The following is a 22,500-nucleotide window of genomic DNA, read 5'->3' as shown; positions in this document are numbered from 1 at the left end:
ATTTTTCATGAATTTACAGTACTACAAATGCCTACTCATGATAAATGGTTACTGAATGCCAATAAATATGGTAAATCACAGATTTACAATATAGCCAATTGTTACATTATATACCTCAAACTGGGTAACATTGGTGAAGAAATGCAGCATATTAATATTCATAAGTGAAATTTGTTGAAAAAGATAACGGGGTATCATGTCTACAAAAATACACCAAGGGAAAAGGATATCTCGGTTGATCATTAGATGAAAATTTCATTGTGTGAAAATGAACATTATTTTCTTTACTATATAATATAACGCCAGTTAAGACAGAAAACAGGAGAGGCTAAGGGACAGAATGGAAGAGCTCATCAGAAGTACACATGAACTAACCTGCAAAGATGGCTTGTCCATCCTCCTTTGAGTATGCAAAGCTGAGGTGGGCGTAGCAGCAAATGCCTTTTGCTACAGGCCATCGAACAAGAATGTCCCCTGCGGCTGTTTTCATTGTTGCTGTTGGTAGGTCACTGACTCAAAGCGAGCTTTTTGTTACTGTGCTTTGCCTTGTGTATGTGTCTGGGGAGAGGGGAGAGAAGGGGTCTGCGGTGACGCTAGGGGAACGGGGTCTTTCTAAAAAAACAGTTTGAACCGCGACCCTTCTCTTGGATTGTCCCCTCTTTTCAGTCTTTGTAATTCAAAATGTCATTGGCATTTTCGTTCCTGTCAAAGTAAGTTGAAATCAAGGAAAACACGCACACAAACACAAGCCAAGATTACTGGTTTTGGGTAACGGGTGAACCTGCGTTTTGTCACCTGCCAAATTAAACCAGGTTTTTTCCCAACAAATACTGGGAGTTTGACGCAGTCACACTGGTTCCTTTTCAGGTTCCTTTTCATCTGCATTGACTCCCTCTTCTTCTTCTTCTTCTTCCTCTTCCTTCTTTTGCCCATAACCTGGGTGTTCACTAATGGAATAATAATGTCCATTGTAAACTACACCAAGTTCCCGAAGGCTGTCACCACGGATTGTTGCTTTGATTGTCCAGTTAAAGCAGTCTTCTTCCTCCGCTTCTCTATCTAACTTTTCAACATCAATAATTTTAGAAGAAAGACGATCTAAGATAACACCAATGTCTTTGATGGACAGGTGCTTCTTTGTATCGACAGAGAGCTGATCTATGAGCAAGAGGAACTTCTCTGTCGTGTGAGCCTCCTCATCATTAGTGGTGTTTTCAGTCTCTGACTCGGAACTCTCTTGGTCTGCACGGGCTTTGTCCTTCAAGTTGACTGAGCGGTAGTCAGGCATAAAACGAACGTGCGAGCTCCCCTTTGGTGCAACTGCTGCCGAAGCTGCTGCTGCTGCTGCTGCAGCAGCAGTGCCAGCACCTGCGGGCTGAGCCTGAGACTGAGCTTTACTGCCTGGGCTTTGGCTGGCTGGGTGAGTGTGATGGATTGGTGGCCGCTGGGATGGTGGTGGAGCACCCTCTTGTACTGGGGATGTAGCTACCGCTTTATGAACCTGCAAGCGCAAGCTACCTGTTAGTGGATCTGAGAGAAAAGTGTTTTGCAAACGGTTTTTTTTATTTCTAATCTTTTATTCAGCTAATGATATTTCAAACTGCAAGAAGGTTAGCAAGGCAGACGAGCACTGAGCTCTTGTATGTAACAGTTCTTGCTTGACACAGACATTTAAGAGAATGAATATAAACACATCTGATATGAATAACGTTTTACTCTGCAAATTGCCCAAGATGTTTTTCAGCAGAAGAGTAATCTTACTGCCTTGCTCTCCTCTTTATCTTTTTAAATCTCTAACATTTCACTGCATGCTTTAGGTGGCTACAGGCACTGGTACATGAGCGTCTACAAAAAATAGTAGATAGCTCCTAAAGTCCTCTCTATGCTCTCATCATACTTTTAAGGGATGATTACTTTCATTCAAGCTTACTTTACTACTTTTACTGTTATACAAAAAATGTGGATATATACAACCCCACGATGACATCTTTCGCTCTCTCAACACTCCTGCACTTGTGGACTACATCAATTACCTACAGACACTTCACACCCTAAATAACTGATGTAAGAACCAAGGACTTGATTATCTGAATTTTTTTATATTAGCCTGTCAGGGGCCATTATACAGTTACTTAATTAACACTGAAAATCAGAATTTAGATTGAGCATTTATCATGCATTTAATTGAGAAAGTCTTATCGAAAATGACACTTAGATCACTGTCGGTTTAACTGAAACGGCCTCGTTTCCCTCACAAAGAGCCATCAACATGTCGAGTGAGTGGACGGAAACACTTCAGAAGACTCTTCGAGGTATTTCCTTCCCAGTTCATCTCGCAGGGATTTAAATTTCTCTTTTTTTTATGTGATGTTAGTCTTTATCGGGAGGAACTTAATCGCTGCTGTTGTTATTATGGTGACGCGGGGAACAGAACCATATTTCCTTTGATGTGCTCTAACAGCCTGCTCTAAGGATGCTGAATCTACTCTTCCGTTGCTTTTTCACTTTGTAGTTGTTCAGAAACTCATGGGGTAGAGAACAGGAAAAATAAACAAAGGAGGAGGTGAATGAACAAACAGCGGTTACGAAAAGGGGTCAGATGAGAAAGAGGAATTTGCGGACACTCACCATCCATCACACAAATGCACAAGAACCAAATCAAGAAGCAATTCAGTTTGAGGAAACAATTGATGAACTCTTTGTGGGATTTCCAACGGAAACCAAAAAGGTTAATAGAATTAGCTTGGTCCTTTTCCACCTGGCGGATGCAATGGTTTCGAGAGCAGTATGGACTGTCAACAGCTGCTGCCTTCTTAATTAGTTAAGACTTCACTAGTGAGAACTATTGCTTTCTCGATAATATCCATATCGCCTGACGTCAACTTTCATTCGCAAGAACTTGACAAGTGCACGTTGATGCCATACAGATCAGAGAAACCAAGCATCCGAAAGGTGCTCTTCAAATCCTACAATAAAACATTCCATATTAAAGGGAAAACTCGGTATTGCAACCAAGATGTGGAAAAAATGACCAAGTCTAACTTTCTTATAAAAGTGAAATTTGAAAGTTTAATCCACTGAAGTTAGAGCTAAACTATAATGTGACATCAGTCGTTTCATGTTCATTAATTATTAATCACAAGAGACATAAAGTGAATATTTCATTCCTTAAATTGTATCTATGAACAGGGATGAACAAAGGACTCGAGAACGGCGGGATCATCGAGAAGACTCGGAAATAAAGAAAAAGGTTATTGAGAATGGACAAGAAAAATGATCGACATGTAATAATAATAACAATAATAATAGAGAGAGAGAGAGAGAGAGAGAGAGAGAGAGAGAGAGAGAGAGAGAGAGAGAATAGGGAAAAAAAAGAGAGGTAATCAAAGGTGACTTTGTACTTAATTACATTGCTGTGTGATATGAGCTTTGAGTTTCAACGACGTGGAGTGTGTTTCTGGTCCACAATATTTCATCTTTTATAGGATCTGAACTGCATGTTGTTGGTCTGTCCCACAGGAGCAACGATGGTACAGAGTTGTGACGAATCTGATTAGATTCGTTCTGGTCTTAGACAGAAAATCAATTGATTGGCAAAGCTGGGCAACGGTGTTTATAAACAGCCTCCTCACCATATTCTCCTGTGGCATAGACTGAACGAGTTATAATTCTCTTTACAATAACGTGATACTAAAAGATGTATAAACACATAAAAGGTAAATAAGCTAATAACTAAGTTTCTCTAGGGGTCTGGGGTCCTTTGCCCAATTGTGTCACTCTTATTGAGTCTCCGTGAATTTAGAGAATTTCAGTTACAAGGGATTTACTTATGTGTTCATCATTAGTTATCATTTACCACATTCGAAAAGAATTTTACAAAACACTGAATTTTCCATCATCCATATTTCACAGGACAAGGACACTCTCCGGAGGAGGTCCTCCTCTGAGGCAAAGCAGGGAAGGGAAGATGAGCATGAGGTCAGAAGGAAGGTTGTCATGGCAGAAGCTGCGAGAGGAAGAGACGCGCTGCTGCAGAAAGTGGCTGTCTGTCATTCTGGCTGTCAAGAAGAAGCGAGTGTGGTCGGCCGCTGCCCCTCCTCCTCCTTTCGATGGCGGACGGAGCGCTTACTTACGCGAACACAACACTACCTCTATAAAGACTGATTTCTCTTTTCTTGGTGCTGAGAGAGAGAGAGAGAGAGAGAGAGAGAGAGAGAGAGAGAGAGAGAGAGAGAGAGAGAGAGAGAGTCTTTGGTGACACAAGGTTTCACCAGCATTTATGGAAGCTGAAAATAAAAAGGAAAAATCATGCACCAGGTTCCCATCTTTTTTGTAGAAACAGACAGATAACAGAAAAAATGCATTCTCTATGGAAAAATATTCTAGATGAAAAGTGAAAGATGGAGAAATAGTAAGAAATCCAAGTGAAATTTTAGGGGCAAGATTAGGCTAGATATTGGAAACAAAAGTATAACTGACTGTGATTGTGTTTGGCTTCTTACTAAAATTCTTTGTTAGAGGAATCACTGGATAGAGGTAGGTTGGTTTCACCCTTTGGCGGGCTTTGAATCAAAGGCCAAATTGTGAAGGAGTTACTTGGAAAAAGAGCAAATTCAGATTGGACCAAGAGCCACTTCATTTACGGTATGGTTCGTGTAGGCTCAAATTTCATTTGTTTCGTTTGTTTGATTTGAAATTATATTTATTTCTCGTTTGGTCAATGAAAACCTCAGTGAATATCAGCAACCAAACGAAGGAATGGAAACAGACTTGGAGATGAAGCATCGTATTTCCCAAGACATCCCAAACGGCTCTAGGACCACGAAATAAAGTTGCTCTCAGGTCATTGTATGATTTTTTTTTTCTTCTTCTTCTTCTTCTTCTTCACTGATCTGGTGTGTGGGAAAGACTGTAACGGCTCGTGTCATGAAGTTCTAAGAATGAGCGAGTGACTGCGAATGGTGGTGGACTGTGACCAAGTGACCCAATGCTATATTTGGACCTAATGACTTACGAGGGGCAAAAAGACCCCGGACACCCGAGGTAGAGAGAGTCGAAAATTACCTATAGTTCTGTGATGCGAAGGGATTCGCGAACCAATTGACAAGAAGGGTTGGAAGGTACATCTGGCAGCCCCGTTCACTCACAATCATCATCATCATCATCATCATCCGACGAGACAAGAAAGTGAGGAGAAAAAGGAAGAGAATGAAGGCAAAAAAAATAATATAAAAGAAATTAAAAAAAAAGAAAGGAGGAGGAGGAGGAGGAGGAGGAGGAGGAGGAGGGCGGTAGAGGCCATTACTTAGAAACCAAAGAAAATCAAGATAGAATGCGATGCAGAGGATAAAAGGAAGATAAAAAAATAAATAAACAATGGCAGAATAAACTATTTCTCAAGGTTAAGAAGACCCATAGGGAAAGGTAAAGGTCCACTTTATATAAATATATGTATATCTATAAATGTGTGTGCGTGTGTGTATGAATGGGTTGGTGGGTCTTCGGTGTGTGTGTGTGCGTGTAAGAGAGAAAGGGAAAGAGAGAGTATTTTTTTTAAGTATGTTACGTTTATGTATTCACATACACACATACTATATACATACAAATATATGAGCTCTCCTTTCATAATGGGTACGTAACATGTATAGAATAATAGACATTGGGCTTTTCAGTATACGTATGCTTACAGGTAGATACATGTGTCGTTGTATACACATGCATTATGTTGACAACACACCATGTATACATGAACGCATGATTTTGCAGACGTCAAATGCTACTTTTCTGTTTCCTTTATGCTACTGCCAATGAATGATTGTTTATATATATATATATATATATATATATTATATATATATATATATATATATATATATATATATATATATATATGATGTTCACGTATACATACATTTTCTGTAACCATATATATCCAGACGCATTGAGGGGAAGAAACAAAGCGTGAGGGAGGGTGGGTGGGAGGTGGGGCTGGGGTTTGCGGGGGGCGGGGTGTTGGGGGGGTGAGTTGAAGGGATTCGTGGAGAGCCCCGAGAGGAAATCGTGAGAGCATGAAAAGAGATTGTAGTACCCGAGCCTGTAGCCCCTCCCCTCTCGGTTCGAGCGACATGAATGACAAAATCAAATCAAATCAAATCAAATCAAAACAGACAGAAACAGAGAAAATCAAAGGAGACTGTAGTAGTAGATGTGCGACGGAGGGGACTTGGATTTTCAATGCCATTTGCGCCAGAGTTATTCTTCGCTTTGAGGTGACTGACATCAGGTTTATCTTGCACCTTGCCGCCATCTATTGCACCAGGGAGCCAAACTGGATGACAAATGAAGAGTCGGGGACGCTTCTTCTGACAATGCCTGAGCGACAGTGTCTCTGCAATTTTGACTCAATGGAGCAAAAAGCTTTGGCTTCTTTGTGCAAAGCTTTGAGGCAAGATGCCAAACGCCTAAGACTCGGTCATGCAAGGATGGTTTCCATGTCATTAGTGAGTTATTGTGGTGAGTGGCTTCGTGGATTCTAGGAATGCTTGTGAAAGGAAGATAGAGAAAGAGGGGGAAAGAGTTTGGTATGAATGGGGAAACGCTCTCATATATTAAACAAATAATGTGTGCAGTAGAAAATGTGATGATTTCATTCAAATGGATTTAACTCTCTGTTTAGAGAGAGAGAGAGAGAGAGAGAGAGAGAGAGAGAGAGAGAGAGAGAGAGAAGAAAATTTGCTTCAGATGTGCTAAGTCTACCAGGAAGGTGCAATCAGCTAACTGCTCTGTCATTCGTGTGTCACCCCCAGAGGGTATTGGTGGCTTTCATCTTTCTGCTTCGGGCTGAGTCACAGTGAGGAAGGACAGTCATTTTCTATATGTGACATTCACTCTCTTATAGACTTAAGGGCATAAACATATCTTTCATTCATTCCCATACCGTTCTGTCGTACCTGCATGAATATGTACACTTATGCATGCGTTAAATACAAAACATTGTGCACACTATATATACATATAATGTGGGTGTTTGTGTGAGTGCTTATGTTTCTACCGCGAGATTATTTCTTTCTTTCTTTCTAGAGTGAGGAATATTTTGCTTCTCATGAAATGTTAAAATGAATATAAATATTCTGCGTCATTTCCTTTTGTTCTTAACCAAACAAGAAAAAGCTGTGAAACAGGAAGTTGCCAGTCAACATCAGTGACGATCTGAATATTTGGTCCACAACATTTCATAAGAAGACATTCTTCGTATTGACAGATTCAAGACATAAAGAGAAGAGAGGTGTTGGGGTTTTTTTATACGAAGACGATTTTAATAGATTATCAAAATTCTACCTAACGGCAGTTTTAATTAATTAAGATATGTTCAACGTAGGTAAATGTATAGCGATGCATATAATGATGAATTGGACAAACTATATATATATATATATATATATATATATTATATATATATATATATATATATATATATATAGAAATACATGTACACACCTACACATATGCTCTCTCACACAAAAAATGTACGCATATATGTATTTATGTATAGTGTGTGTGTTTGTGTATGTATGTGTGCGTACACTGTCACAATATTCGTATTATAAATATGGATATTCATTGGTGTCTCCCAGGGCAGAAAACTGAAAATCAATAGTTTATCTCCCAATAATGAGTATATAGTATCTGTATTTCAGAGAAGGAAGCCGACTGTGATGTTTCAAATAAATAAACGCTGATGATTGTTTACGAAAATGTTTAAGAAGAGAAAATGTTTAGGAAAATCGGGTAAAGTTATGAATGTGATGATGACAGATCTCGGTAGAACCTAGATGTTGGCCACATTTTCCTTCTAGACCCTGAATTCCGTACTGCACATTCATACACACACTTATGCACAGCACATACTCTCATGCTTCCATTCAACAGTGGCTGGGCACTGCAACGATTCCTTCCTTCCTTCCTTGTTTGTATTTTTCTTAACTGTTATCCGCCACTGCCCTTCTTGTCGTCTCTTCTTTGCGAGAGTAAATCTGCCATTTACAGTGGAAAAAGGTAGTTTTCAGAGTCATTAAGAAGGTATGGGCTAGAAAATCAAAACATGTTCGCACAGAAGCGATAAAAGAGGGATTTTGTGTGGCTGTGTTTACGTGTGTGTTCATGTGAGCTACGGGTTCCCTTAAGCTGACAAATTTGAGTAAGATCGGAAAAAGATTAGCGTGAGGATTGTTAGGCAATAAGTAAGTCTCATTAGGATAAGAATGAATAAACCTTACTTTATATAATTATCATCTGTTTGAAGTTGAACCACTTTTGAAAAGCACTAGGTTGGTCATCTTGATTCAAGTGATTTATATTTGTTTACTCGAAGCTACCAGTTCTCGCAAAAGCACTTGGCACTTACCCCGCAAATACATTCCGTTCCTTTTACAGTGTTACATTCATTCTTCCTGCAATGCACTTGCAAGGGTAGTGCCAAGTGCCATTGCCTTTCAGAAGTGGCCAAAGCATAGCTCTTAGCAAAGGAGGCAAAGAAAACCAGGACCCCTATAACAAAACACAGACAAACAATGCATATTCATTGAAAATGTTCAAACAATTTCACATACTAAGAACAACACTTACAATAGACAGCTGATTGATAATGAGAAAAAAAAGGGAGAAACAAAGACTCTCTAGATCTAAAGTCATGCTAATGAGTAGCTTTTCGGTGGCCTTTCCTTCAAGTAGAGTCATTGCATTGGTATGAAAATACTATTACACCTCAGTTCATCAGCTTATCAGTCATAGATCAATAGCAAACACATCTATAAACAGAGAACATGACATTATACAAATGCAATATGGATTAAGTATTTGAATCTCAGGAGTGATGTGATATCATACATTGCATATACTGGAGTAGAACTTACAATGACCAGAAGCATGCTGGTTTGAAAGCAACTGATGTTAACCTTATCTTATACTCAGGAAGAGGGCCTTGAAATCTACACATGGATTACTCATCTCAATGGTCTGAGTTCTACTGGTTTTAAAACTAGCTTCAGCAATAGAAAAACACTAACAGTGATAGTTCACTTTCTTCACCTAGCACTATAGTCATTATTGTAGTCTTACATATGTACTCATTAGCAATATATTCTAACTATGCTCTGCCTAAATCTGAAGATCCTACAGGATAACATTTGCATGGTTGTCGCTTACAGTGTCCCAGTTCAGGAATCTTATTTGTGAATACGACGAATGCATTCTTCCGTACATTGTTTCCTAACGTTGATGTCTTTATATACTAAGCTGTGGTTCAGTCATAACAGGCTATTGTGGGCCATTTGGCACAATCAACTGTTCTAGTCACTCTCAAAGATAAATTCTGTCTACTTTATCAAAATGGAACGCTCACGTCATAAAAAAATACAAAAGGTGAATAAATACTCTTCTAGCTTACTTATATGAACAGAGCCTCGGTTGTTGTGATGGCAGTTGAGAAAAGATTCTGAAACCCTTTACTTGGAAAGATTAAGCTCACTGACTTTAAAGCGTCCTAAACAGGATCCTTTCAAGACATTTAAATCCTTCCGTGTTTAGATACTGTTTATCTAGCTACTAAGACTGAACTTTGAAGCTCAGATAATAATAATCGGTGGGTGTTTAAACGGTCTATCTGTTCAGACCTGTTGAGACTGATCAAGCATTACTTTCCGTTGTTCCATCACTATTGTCATTGGCCAGATTATGTTTGATGGCAATTCTTGATCCAACAGACTTGAAAATTGTTACATGTACCATAATACTGTAGTGGCTTTACAAGAAATACACGTAATGCAAAATTCTCTGTTGTGTCTGAGAGTCATGTTATAAGAAATTTCATATAAACTTCTGAGCGTAATTCAGTAATAAAGTGTACAACTTGGATTTCTGTAAATGGTCCAGCACACTGTCATCCTGATATCTTTTGGATGTTTCCTTCTTCTATTTTGAAATTTTGAATAAAGGACTACCCTATGAAGTTTCGGGAAGGTACAAGCTAGCTAGGCAGTGGTCTCAGTGAAGGAATAAATATGCATTTGGCAACCCAATTGATTTTGTCATGCGGCTCTGTCTTACCCATAGCGTTGGGTGTGAGAAATTTGTGCGGGCGGATCGGGACAAAAATTTGTGACACGTCGCCTTGGAGTTCATAAACGTTTTCAAAATTCAAAACTCAGGTGAATACACCGAATTGACAAGCACTATACTCAACAAGTTGTTTCATCGTCTGAAGACGGTAATTGTAAGCAATACTGTCTAATTTCCAAGATAGTCTAGTATGAGTTAACCCAAAAAGGAACGCAAAGGACCAAACTTTCTATCCAAGTGTTAATCGCTTAATATAAAGTGCTGTAGTCAGTTGGGGCACCGGTAGAATCCTTAACAAGAAAGGATAGAACTGGAAGCTCTTGTTTGGAAACCCTTGATTGTAAGGAATCGACTTTTACCCAATACTTGAATAATCATTTGAAATCTTGTATTACTAGAGATCAACTATTATAGACTTTTTTTCCAAGCTTTCTTTCTAAATGTTTTAATATTACATCAAGTATACTACAAATACCTAAGTTTACATTGTTTACCTTATCCTAAACCTTCATGTAAGTGGTCAATGAAATTTTTTTTATCTCCTGCGTGTAATTAAAACCTGGGAAAACTGTCATCTACGGAAACAGACCACAAAATGGGTTGAATCTGACATTTAGCATAAACTTTTCAGGTGAAAACATTATGTGCCACTCAGAAGTGCCCGCTGCAATGCATTAACAAACACACTAATGTTACAGAAATTGTGAAAGCTGTCATTAAAATTTCTTTATAAATAAGTGGAACGAAAGCTTAATGAGCTTCACCATAACGTTGCTGAAGAAGAAATTCCAAGAAAAATGTGGCAATTCCAGCAAAAGGAAATTCACGCACTGCAGTATTTCTAAGGTCAGCAGTTATGGGAGAGAGTTGAATAGGATTAGGCAATCTTCTAGAGGCAAAGGTGGCCACATTACACAAGAAAAGTGGAATGGAATTGGTAGCAAAGTCTCACAAAAGTGTTGGTTAATCAGGAGAAAAAAAATGACGTAGCCAAATACATGGGTGATGTATACACTAGCAGATGACAACTATCAGACGCACACCGACTCCGTAATATTTATTGATTAACCTTATATTAGCAATGATTATTTTGGTGCAAGAAAAGTTCTCTGAATAGGTAAAGCTCTCTATAAGCGATGTGCCTAAAACACAGTTGAAATTCACACTGAATGTGCTGTTAAGAGCCGCCCCAGTGTGACGTATTTTCACTTTGGTCATCCCTGATCCCGTCTTGTGTTGGGTGTTGCCAAGTGTTTGCTGAGGTAACATGAAGTGAGCATTGGATACAAATCTCCAGGTCATTTTCGGCTTTTGAACATAGTTCTAAAAGTGTCTAGACAAACGTTCACTCAACCAGTAGGCGGTGGTTACGTTTTTGAAGCAGCCACGACTTGAAAAATGGCTGGCAAAGTGTTCTGCACTGAGCTTGACTCAGAGGCTGGAGTGTCGTCGTAAATACCCAAGATGTATTAACAGCGATAACTCCTGTATTATTATTCTTGGTCAAGGACGTGTTACCCTAAACTTCAATAATGATATTCTTTCATCAATCCGCCGTAAACTTATATATCTAAATATCATGATGCTAAGAAGAGAAATTGAGTCTTTCTGAGAAACAGAATTGGTCGCTTTTTCTGTGCCTTTTGAGAAATGGCCACTTCAAATTACTTGGGGCCTACAGTAAACATTTTTAAAGCATATCGAAATATGTAAAGTAAAAGAGAACGCCAAATTCAATACAATACACTATGCAATCTTGAAGAAATAATATGAATTTCAAATACTGAGATCCATCACGTGTACTCTATCAAAGGAATAAGGCTACTGAAGAACAGACTGTAGCCTCTTGCGGTCTCAGTGTTGGCAGACAGAACGCTTGTCAGGAAATGCCTCAATTGCTCTCTCTCTTAATAGACTACAGTATTACAACACATGGCGACAAACCACCCAAACTTGATGATAAATTGGCACTCTATAAGGTACTTCACCATACTTAGGATCAAAATACAATAGAAAGATATTTTTCATCTTGGAAAATTACCTAATGGTTCAACTATCGGAACAGGTTGGCAGAATCTATAGTCATTTCAATTTCATTGTAAAAATATCTAGCACCAAAACCTTACACATCTAAAACTAAAAAGCATATTTTGAGATTTGCCTACAAAATACAGAATATTCAGACTGCCATTGGGCTAATACTAATGAATTCAGGTAATAAACAGTGGCCTGTGTTCTATGCAGCACTAAAACTAACATTCTCTTAGTTGAATAGAAGCGTAACCTCCACTGCTATTGACACAAAAAAGCATCCAGAAAATTTTGTCAAGAAAGCATCAAGCAGTAATTTATTATCATTATTATGTAATAATGGAGAAGCTTTCGAAAACTGGCCATTTGATCACTACTAACATCCTAGCAACACAGAATCCTTAATTCAATATCTTATACCTCGCACCTTATTTGTAAACTACAACATTACATCTAAGATTCCCATATGCTAACAGTAAGCCAAATGTGAGCACCATAAATTGCAAAACTTGAAAAGTCTGAGTGGGACATTTCTTTGGCAGCTGTGAAGATCAGGAAAAGCGTTTTCGACCTTTTTCTTCCTGGTTTTGTGACTGTCCCCAGTGGATTCGCTCCGGCGCAAAGAAAAGATGCAATTAGTTACTAATGCCCTTATGAAATAACGTGTACCTCGTTCTTGTTCGTACCTCAGTTACCAGCCACAGCAGGAAAACACATGAGAGATGTCGCATTTACACACTGAAGTGGTGCAGTCAGAACTTTAAATGAAAATCGACAACAGTTCTTGTTCATTTGCATTATAGTCGCACTTTAAATTGACAACATGCAGTTGGAAGTTCAGTTTCAAAGAGAATCGCATCACATTAGTGGTCAACTCTGAAGCAGTCAAGGATCTCAGTGGAAGGGAGCCTTTGGCTGCCTTCAAAGTTCCTCAGATAGAACTGTGTGTGACAGAGCAACACTAAATCATAAAATTAACTTTTTTAACTTGCAACGCCCAAAAAGGAAGCTTTGGCATCATTCTTTCAAAATACTGGAAGGAGTTGTCTGTTAAAAGCGTGATCCCCTGTTTATATATTAACGTAACTTTGTGGTTTTAAATTTCCGAATCCATTTTGATGTCACCATCAGCTTTTCTATATGTAATGAAATGAATTTTCAATTTAAAGTTGAAGTACATATTTCATATCATGTTATTACAACACTGACGAAAATGACAACTCTCGCTGGTTTACAGAATATTCAGAGCAAAAGAGGGAGAACATACAGAGGCCCTGGGGAAGGCCACGGAAGAGACAACGAAAGGTCAGAAAAGGTTCATTAAAATTAATGTTGATGATTGCTTTTCTTTGGGCCTGAAGACCCGGTTATCATCTATGATGAGAAGTCTTCTAAAAGTCAGGTTGTCCAGAAGTGTTTCCAATATGGAAGTCATCTCTTGATGGATGATAAAATGAGTGAATTTATAATAATAATAAAAGAATACTTGTCTTCAAAACCCGAGCCACTTTCCGGTTGTCTCTGGTTCTGATTTAAATAAGAGTACGCTAAAAATTCATAAAATCCAACTGGTTTTGATGAGTTTTGTTAATCGCTCTTGTGACAATGTGAGCATTTGAAAATTCCAGCTGTATCTGTCAATGTAAGCCAGCTCTCGTACTAGATTAGTCCAGCACTGGCACCAAGAAGTAACTCAAATGAAAACTTCAGTTAAAATTTCAGTGAAGTTGCCAACTTTTTCCTAGAAATGACAAATACTGTGTCTATTATTCAGTTCAAGGTAATGATGACCCAGTTTTCATAATAAATGCGAGACATGTTCACATGGATTTCCCACTATGAAATTCGTCACCACAAACTTTGGAAAATGAAGAAGCAATGAAATAAGATTTCTAGCAATGTTATGTATAGGATGCTTCACCTCAGGGTGTCATAATCATAAGAAGTCATTCCAAAAGCTATGAGGCGTGGAAGCCTGAACGGTTACATCTAGACATTACAATCCAAAATCCCATAGAAAAACAACATTCGTGCTGGTCTTACGTTCAGCAAATGTAAGCTCTTCAGAACAAGATTGTACTGTTTGTGGCAGTGAGTGCATCTTTTCTTTTCCTTTATTGGCAATGGCATTATCATTTGTTTTCTAGCACCAATACAGATTCCGAAATTCCATGACAACCGGTATCATAAATTCTAACTTCGGAGATCATTATTGTCCTCGCCCTTCCTTTCTTTCTGGAGCATATTGAGTGCAACATTTCGACATCAGCCTATATAAATTTGCTCAAAAGGAGCTTAAAGCATGACCCTTCCATAATCAAACTCTTCTTTGAAAGCCATCTGAAACTATTACAGCTACTACGATTCTCAGTTTTTTAGCTTAGCTCATGAATCCCTGGCTACTGAGCTAAATCTACGGGAAAAGTGTGTTCCATGATGTAATCAAAATACAGCCTTTAGCTGAAATCACCACAGTTCAGTAAGTAGTAAGGATAGTTGTTGTCTTTTGAGAAGCCTTCGGCAGCTTTTATCTTTAAATGGACATACTCGTCAATGGCACTTTATCTTTAAACGGACATACTCGTCAATGGCACATCAACTAAATTCTTGAAAAATCCCATATAAGACAGCAGTAGGTCTTATCACACAGCAGTGTTTCCATTTAATATTAGTTTTGTTACAGTAAGAATAACTGCAGTGGAGAAACTTTGATAACAGCAAAGCTGACTGTGACCTGGTTGTCTGTTGAGCCTTTTTCTCAGTTGGTGAACCTCACTCTGTTCAACGGGAGGAAAGCTCGAGGAGAACTAAGCTATCTTGTCAAGAGATAAGATGGAGAAATACTGGTGAGGACTCTGATGGGTACGTTTGCCGTCGAAAGGTTGTTCCTTCCTTTTCTAGAACTACAAGCTTATGAAAGCTAAAAGCTCGCTATCATGCCTAACAAATGGAGTGAAACTATCAAGACTATTGTAACGCCCAAAACATCCTACCGATGAAGTTGTTTTGATGGATGGCAATGTATTCCTGAATAGTGAGACCCACTCTTACAGATCTACGTTTTACTCAAACGTCTGTGGAAAGTTTTTGATGGCACAAAGTATGTAAGACAAATGTGATGCCTAGTGAAGTGAATTCATTGTGTGCAGTGTCCCTTGAATGAAGAAGCGTCTGTGATGAAATCAAGTTTTGCCAAATGCAATTGCGCTTCCCTCACTTTTGATTTTCTGTTTTTCAGAAGCCTTTGGTTTCGAGACTTCTGAGAATGGCTGGGAAAAGAATGCACCATCTCTAAAGTTACCATTTCTTGCCAATTAGGAGTAGGTGCTGAATTTCGGTAACCAGATAAAGTGTTACTCACAGGGCATTATGGGTTCCCTAGTTAACCACTCAGAGACAAGAGGCTCATAAGAAGCTTTGCCGTAACATAAGACGCATTAAATTTCCTATTCTCGTGGTGAATGTGCAAGCGATAAAACTAGTTTGGAGTTCACAAAAAATGCCACTTCTTGGCCATTTTAGAAGACTTTGCACGAAGAGAGAGCAAGAATTCCAAGTGACTGGGACCTTTCAAGGTGTTTAAGCGTAAATTGGGACTCTCCATTGAAACAGAAGAGCCAAGAGTTAGTTCCATCGTAAGTATTTTGAACCTTAGAGCCTAGAGCCTCTCTGACTCTTTCATTATCTGCACTTGTCTCGAACTCTCACTATGTGCACAGTTTATCTGCAGCCAAGAGGAAGACACAAAGGTAAATATATGCGTGTCCATATATATATATATATATATATATATATATATATATATATATATATATATATATATGCACACACATACATACATAAATACATACATATACATCCATATATGTATATATACATATACATATATATATGTATGTATATATATATAAATATATATCAAGCACGTTCTGTTCATTATCACTATGTCTATTCTTATATTACACCATGAAAACACGAGGCAGTGTAAGGTATCTCTGGCCTCATCCCATAGAACTGCATAATATCAACTGGTGAAAGAAGTGGAAGAAGAAGCGGTAGAATTTGATTCGTAGTCTCGAGGTGAGGCAGTTCGCCCAGTGCGTCCGAATCCTTCACCTCAGCAATGCAAAATTAACGCATTTTTTGATAATGGAAGTAGAGGACGTCTGCCCCAAAGTAACACTGGGATCAGAAATGACAACATTTGTATCTATAAATGTTCTGTAAATAGCAATCGATAAAAGATCGAGAGTATTAATTCATTCTTCAAGGTAATTAGCATTCTTTTTAAAGACTTTGGCCTTCTTGTTATATGTAATGCTGCCCGTGATTCGGTAATCAAAATCAAATTAAAAATATGAATTCCCAACTGAGGTTCGGAAGCAAAATTGATAACAATTCTGTCTCTTTGTCACGAACACATTTTCGTATTTAGCAAAGGTTAGAAAACGATATCTAAACTTCCTCCTATACTGGAAAACACTTTCTTCCTGCTGTCTTTTATCTCCTGTGCAATATGAAGTTAGCAATACATTTCACTGTTTTTAGAGACAGATATAATACTGAATCTCCACAACTCAGGTGAAAAGACGCACTACTGCTACCGTTGGGCAATGAGTACCTTGAATGATTTGCGATCCTTCAGTTAATTTTACTTTAAGTAACTACTACGTATGACTATGCAGGTACAGGGAGGAGGCCAGAGGATGTCATCATTATTATAATTATGTTTTGGAAAACGTCAAGTTTGGCAGTGAGAAACATTCAACAGCAATTGCAGGCTCTCTCGTGGATGCGACAAACAGGCTGTTGCACATGGAGTGGCTGCGGCTGTAGTGGTAGCACCTGTTGCTGCTGCTGCTGCTGCTGCTGTTGCTGCTGCTGTGGCTGCTGCTGCTGCTGTGGTTGCTGTGGCTGTTGTGGCTGTTGATGTAGATGGTGATGATGATGGTGATGTTGGCCACTTGCCTGAATGCGGCCGCCTTCTTCGTGCAATGAACAGCAGTGAAAGTCGCACTCGGCCTGATCCCCGGTGGGAGAGGCCCTCGTCCTCGGCTGCGGGGTGTGCGGGTGGCCGTACTGGCAGCACTCGGGCGTGTGGATGTGCACGGTGGCTGAATGCGACGACTCCACTGACGACCCTTGTCTTGACAGGCGACCCACCATCGCCGCGGTAGCTACACCTCCGCTGCCACCCATGTAGGAACTTTTATGCTCAGGGTCGTGGTTTATCACAGTGGCCTAAGGAGTGCAATAATAGCTCACAAAAGTATCATCGTTATCTTACATTATTGGTTAAGAGAAATCAAGAAAAAGGAAGGAAGGAAGGAAGGAAGAAACAACATAACATAAGGGAACTCATAAGGGACTGACTGAAATCATTATCATACAGCAGAGAGGATCAGACGGAGATGAAGAAGACGGACAAGAAGACGAAGTAGAAGAAGAAGAAGAAGAAAAAGGGGAGGAGGAAGAAGATAAAGAGGAAGAAGAAGAAGAAGAAGAAGAAGAAGAAGAAGAAGAAGAAGAAGAAGAAGAAGAAGAAAAGGATCCACTTGAAATCTACAGAAGTTTCAGGGAAAGACCACAGTCCTATAGGGCAACTGATTCTTCTTTTTTTTCTCTCTCTTTCTTTCTTTGGTGATCTCGTTTACTGTAGTCAGAGCAACTGGTCTGCTCAAGTGACAGCACAAATAAAAACAGAATCTTTCTTCCCTTCCCTTCAGCTCAGAAAATGATTAGTAGTTTGCCTTCAAGATAAGATTCTACCGCTGGTTACAGAAAGTGAATAGAATCCGCAAAAGGAAAAAAAAAATACAACTCAATGCATTGAAGAGGCCCTTTTCCGCGAGTGAACTCAGACAATGGTTATATAACTGACCTCAGTTGACCCTTTGACTGCATAAGATCGACCATAATGATAGGTAATCGTGTTCAACCAAAAGGTGTCTCGACCTTGACCGTCATTGTTGGTTTAAGGTGTGCATTCTGGGCCAACCAAATATACAGAGTAGGAAAATGCAAAAGGAAAACAGAAAAAGAAGTACAGTTTCTCAAGAGAAATGGAAGTGATCATGAGATGATGGAATGAAAAAATGCCGGAAGAACTTTGTCATAACAAAAATGATACAAAATTAAATCAAACTTCCAGAGTAAAATAAATCTAATATACAAAATCATTATGCTGTTGGGGCTTAGAGAGAGAGAGAGAGAGAGAGATTTTTCAGGAAGCCAACTTAGGAGGCCAGAAACAGACGGGACAACAAGAGTGTGATGGGAGAGAGGGAGGGAGGGAGGGAGGGAGAGAGGGAGGGAGGAAGGGAGGGGAGTTCTGACCTGACTACAGTCCGTGTTATGCAGCCAAAGGGTCACACGGGGCGTGGCGAGCGAGAGGTCCCCCCGTGGCCCCGGGACTTACCTGGTGGGAAGGTGGAGGTGGAGCGGACGAGGCGGGCCCTATGTCATTGATAAGCGTCTCCTTCTTCCCGTCGCGCAGGATGGTCGTGATGGTGCCGTGGACAGCAGCACCCGCTGCCGGCACGGGTGACTTGCTGCCGCCGATGGGGGCGGTTTGCGCGGGAGAGGGCGTGGACCCGATGGAGGACTGGGTGACTAAGTAATCGTGTCGCTGGATGGTACTTTCGCCCACGCCGCTTACTATGACCCGAGCGGTGGCGGAAGGCGGCTTCCGGGGGGACGAAGACGCTGCAACGAAAAACCCAACTTCAGAGGCTGCGACTTTGCGGGGGTCGGGGAGGGGAGGGGGGGGGGGGAGCGGGAGGCGGAATCGCCCGCGTGGAGACCACACAGCGCTTCGTAATATAATAATAATAATAATAATAATCTGGATGAATAATGAAAAGCAGAAAAGGATGCCATGTACTGGTGGATATACTGAATACAAATCGTACACAATATAATATTCAATATAATAATATATACCATAAAGAAAATAATGTTATACGTTATACAGTAATCCATTACAACTCAAAGCTGAACATTCTTGTTGAAGCGGGTTTAATCTAAGTTTAATGCCAAAGAAAAGCGTGTTTAGGCATATAGATGACAACATTCAAGTTTGTTATAACTTTCACAGTCAGCTGACTGTAAAAAGTCTTCTTGCTCGTTTGTGCGGTGAATCACCACTACAAGTTTTACAAATTTATGATCGGTTCCATAGTTTATACAAAAACACCCAACAGAAAATGTATTTTTTAGTTGTTTTGTTTATCTAAAAAAAAAATCATCCATTCAACAATCTTTATTGCCGATTCTGAAGTACTCCATGTCAATTAGGTGAGGGCCGGGAAGAGGACCTCCAAAATTAGCACAAGGAATGTTAACCGGGTGACAGAGAACTGCTTTGAAAGAGTATGTGCTCTTGATGGAAATTCACGCAAGAACCTGTGGCAAAAGTAACATTCAACACTTATTTATGAGTATTCAATCCAGGAAGAGATGGAACATTCATATCACAGATTTTGACTTTCTCTTTTCTTGGAAATGCATTAGTAACTTGCACTAGCACTTATGGGACAGACGTCTCAATAGATTTATACAGTGGATGCCTGGTAAAAGTTGTCCCCTAAAGCAATGAAGGGAACAGTAATCTAGATTTGTGTTCAGTATACAATTATCTTGTTACCTGACCAAATATACAGGTACCATTGTCCTACCATAAAAGGAATCCTTCCTTGCCTCCGTCTATACAGATATTCACTTATCTCTATAGATAGTCAGTCGCTTCACTGACAATTCCATTATTTTTTTGTGGGGTGAGGGGGGGAAGGCTTTCAAGCTTGAATCCTGAACACTTTATAACTTGCACACTAGACCCTCACGCCATCTATCGACATCTTGGGGAGGAAAATTCATTTTGCAGACCGGAATATAATGGCTATAAAGATGGAAACAATGAAAGAACGACTTCAAACTACACTGACAGTCTGATTCAGATCATTATGTCTAAAACATATGGGGATTCGGAAGTCACCAACACAAAGTTTGTAAGAATTGACACAGTGTTTATTATTAATAATAGACAACCAATACCAGCATCTTAAATACTTTGCTTATAGCACAGTCGAGGACAAGCGGCAATCCAATTAGCCCCATTTCCTAAACAAGGTACTTTGAATATCACTCCCACACACAAACAAACACGTTTTAAGTTTTTTCATCGATTTACCTTAGATGTATGTCACTGTTCGTCCGTAATCACGAGCGCGTAATTTCCATTTCCATTTTGCATTGCTATATCAGCTGTAAAGGAATAATGCCAGTTTCACCTACTAGTAAGGAGGTGGCAACGTTCGTTCCCTCAAAAATCAATCGGTTAGAAATAATGATTATGTGGAACGATAAAAGAAGTGCTAAGATAGTACAAATCAGCCGTTAAGAACCAGGGAGAGGCTACAGAGTTAAAAACCCATAATGAAAACTAATATTAGTCCAGCTCTATGGTCCCAGGGATAACACTAGATATTATGGAAACCGGCGTAAGCGCCGTAAATGAAACATCGGAGGAAGGAGATTTGGATGTATCCTGTGAAATCATAGAGAGACTTTACCTGTTTGTTTCTTTAAGTACCGATACTAATTCGAATCTGATATTTTATTGCTAATATCCCTATGTCCTAAAATTACGATAAGGACAGCTGCAAACACGAGAGAAGCCCTACATTATAGATGATGGCCGAACGATAACCTGAGGCCTGAAACAAGGATAGAAATTCTTCACATCGCATCCAGGAGTGCATGATGGCGGCAAACATTTCATGGGAACAAACATCCTTGGCATATAGAAACCACAAACGAAGCAAATCTCCTGTCAGAAGCGAGGAAGAGACCAACAGAAAGAGAAGAACAGAGTTATTTCCGAAAATGGTGGATGTGGATTCCCAAATCACAAGTACCAACGAAAATCTTCATGACGGGACGCACAAGGTTCCTGCTGTGTACTGATGCCCAGACAGCACTGAGCAATCTGCTGAGCTTTGCAACGGCTAGGTCTTGCTGTGGAACTGATTTATTAAGCTTGGTCTGCTGACAAAACCAATCACAGCTTAACGTGGTCCAAAACCTATTCACGCTGAAGCTGAGAACAATAAAGAAAATCCAGGGGATCAAACTTCTTGAATTAAAAAAAGCCCAATTTTCTTCCTTGTCTTCACTGTGAAAATTCCTAGTGTGAAGATTTAGTATGTAAAGAAAAGCATGCCGAAGCGAGAATGCTACGGACAGAAACCCCATGGATGCGTGCGAACTTCTCACAATACGTATTTTCAGTTCATTTTTGAAAATATTTTTTGATTTTTCTGTCCCATTGAGTTTTAAAAGTGACAGTTATTGTGAAGGGAAGGTTGCTGTTTGTTAAGGAAGGACAACCTTGGTATTCCCTGATTTCTCTTTTATGTGCAGCGTCATGTTTTTATTATTCAGTTTAGGGCTACATTTAATTACCCGCTTCTGTGTCCTCTTTCAAGTCCTTGCATGATGCTCATATTCAAGTTAGGGTTAACGTATATTGCCCGTTTGTATTTTCGTGAATGTGTTAGGATTATAACTCATTCCTCATTCCTGCTCTTTTTAATGGCGTTGCATTGTGATCCTTATTCAAGTTAAAGGTAAGATTTATTTCCTGCCTCTTTTCTCTAATACTATCATAGAATCTCCCGTTACCCTGAGAGTTAGTTATGTTTGCAGCCTAGGATTATCATGCCATAATAAATGAAGCATTTGCCTTTTATGTCTCAGGCAAACTTGGCAAGACCGAATTTTTCAACTTCTAAGTTTATACCACTGTAAGGGGATCCATTAATAGAGTTCTAGTTCGCTCTCTGTGATATCAGGCCCACTTTGTGTTCATTGCCATTTTGTGTATTGTACGTGGCAACTGCCTTCTTTTTATTCCTAAGAGTTTTCTCTACTTTTGTAATGAAATTTTGCTTGAGATGAATCCATTATCCTCACTTGACCTCTGCCACTGAAAAAAAAAACACACTAAAATATGAACTAACTTTTCTGGGACTGCAAGGGGTATTAGTAAGCACATACGATCTTTCCCAATCTTTCCGTAAGTCCAGTTGTTGAGCTCTACTGTAAGGTCCTGAGGGTATGCTTCCAATTTCCTTCGGCACAGTCTCAGTTTGCCTCTGCGATAGTCCTGATAACAGAGGGGCAAACAAAACCTTTCAGCTTCAGTCGCCAAAGTGGAGCCATCCTCTACACCAACCCACTATCCATAGAAGATCTTAGACGCAATCCTGGCTCGTTCTCCCACAGCAAGATGAATTTCCTGAGAATCAAGCAGTGCTAATTGACATGTATGACATCATCTTCAAAAATCATGGC

At 39.5% G+C, this 22,500-nt stretch overlaps 2 protein-coding genes across 9 annotated transcripts in view; both read right to left on the bottom strand.

Moving 5' to 3' along the window:
• LOC135208282 (probable serine/threonine-protein kinase mps1) overlaps window positions 1-490 on the bottom strand; it is a 6,399-nt gene extending 5,909 nt beyond the window's left edge. The window contains exon 1 of the mRNA XM_064240385.1: window positions 376-490. Within this exon, the coding sequence (XP_064096455.1) occupies window positions 376-490 (115 nt within the window). The remainder of the gene's footprint in view (window positions 1-375) is intronic.
• Window positions 1-22,500, bottom strand: part of LOC135208432 (ras-interacting protein RIP3-like) — a 136,975-nt gene that overhangs the window by 3,271 nt on the left and 111,204 nt on the right. For 7 of the 8 annotated variants that reach the window (XM_064240597.1, XM_064240596.1, XM_064240598.1 and 4 more), the window contains 3 exons: window positions 18,566-18,852; window positions 16,993-17,388; window positions 376-1,501 (listed from right to left, as the gene is read on the bottom strand). In XM_064240597.1, the coding sequence (XP_064096667.1) occupies window positions 848-1,501; window positions 16,993-17,388; window positions 18,566-18,852 (1,337 nt within the window). In that variant the 3' untranslated portion in view covers window positions 376-847. The remainder of the gene's footprint in view (window positions 1-375; window positions 1,502-16,992; window positions 17,389-18,565; window positions 18,853-22,500) is intronic. The other variant, XM_064240600.1, reaches the window with a different exon arrangement.

The sequence above is a fragment of the Macrobrachium nipponense genome, chromosome 35 (assembly GCF_015104395.2).
Source record: "Macrobrachium nipponense isolate FS-2020 chromosome 35, ASM1510439v2, whole genome shotgun sequence".
In the NCBI taxonomy this organism is placed as follows: domain Eukaryota; kingdom Metazoa; phylum Arthropoda; class Malacostraca; order Decapoda; family Palaemonidae; genus Macrobrachium; species Macrobrachium nipponense.
This window is presented reverse-complemented; position numbering and strand designations above follow the sequence as displayed.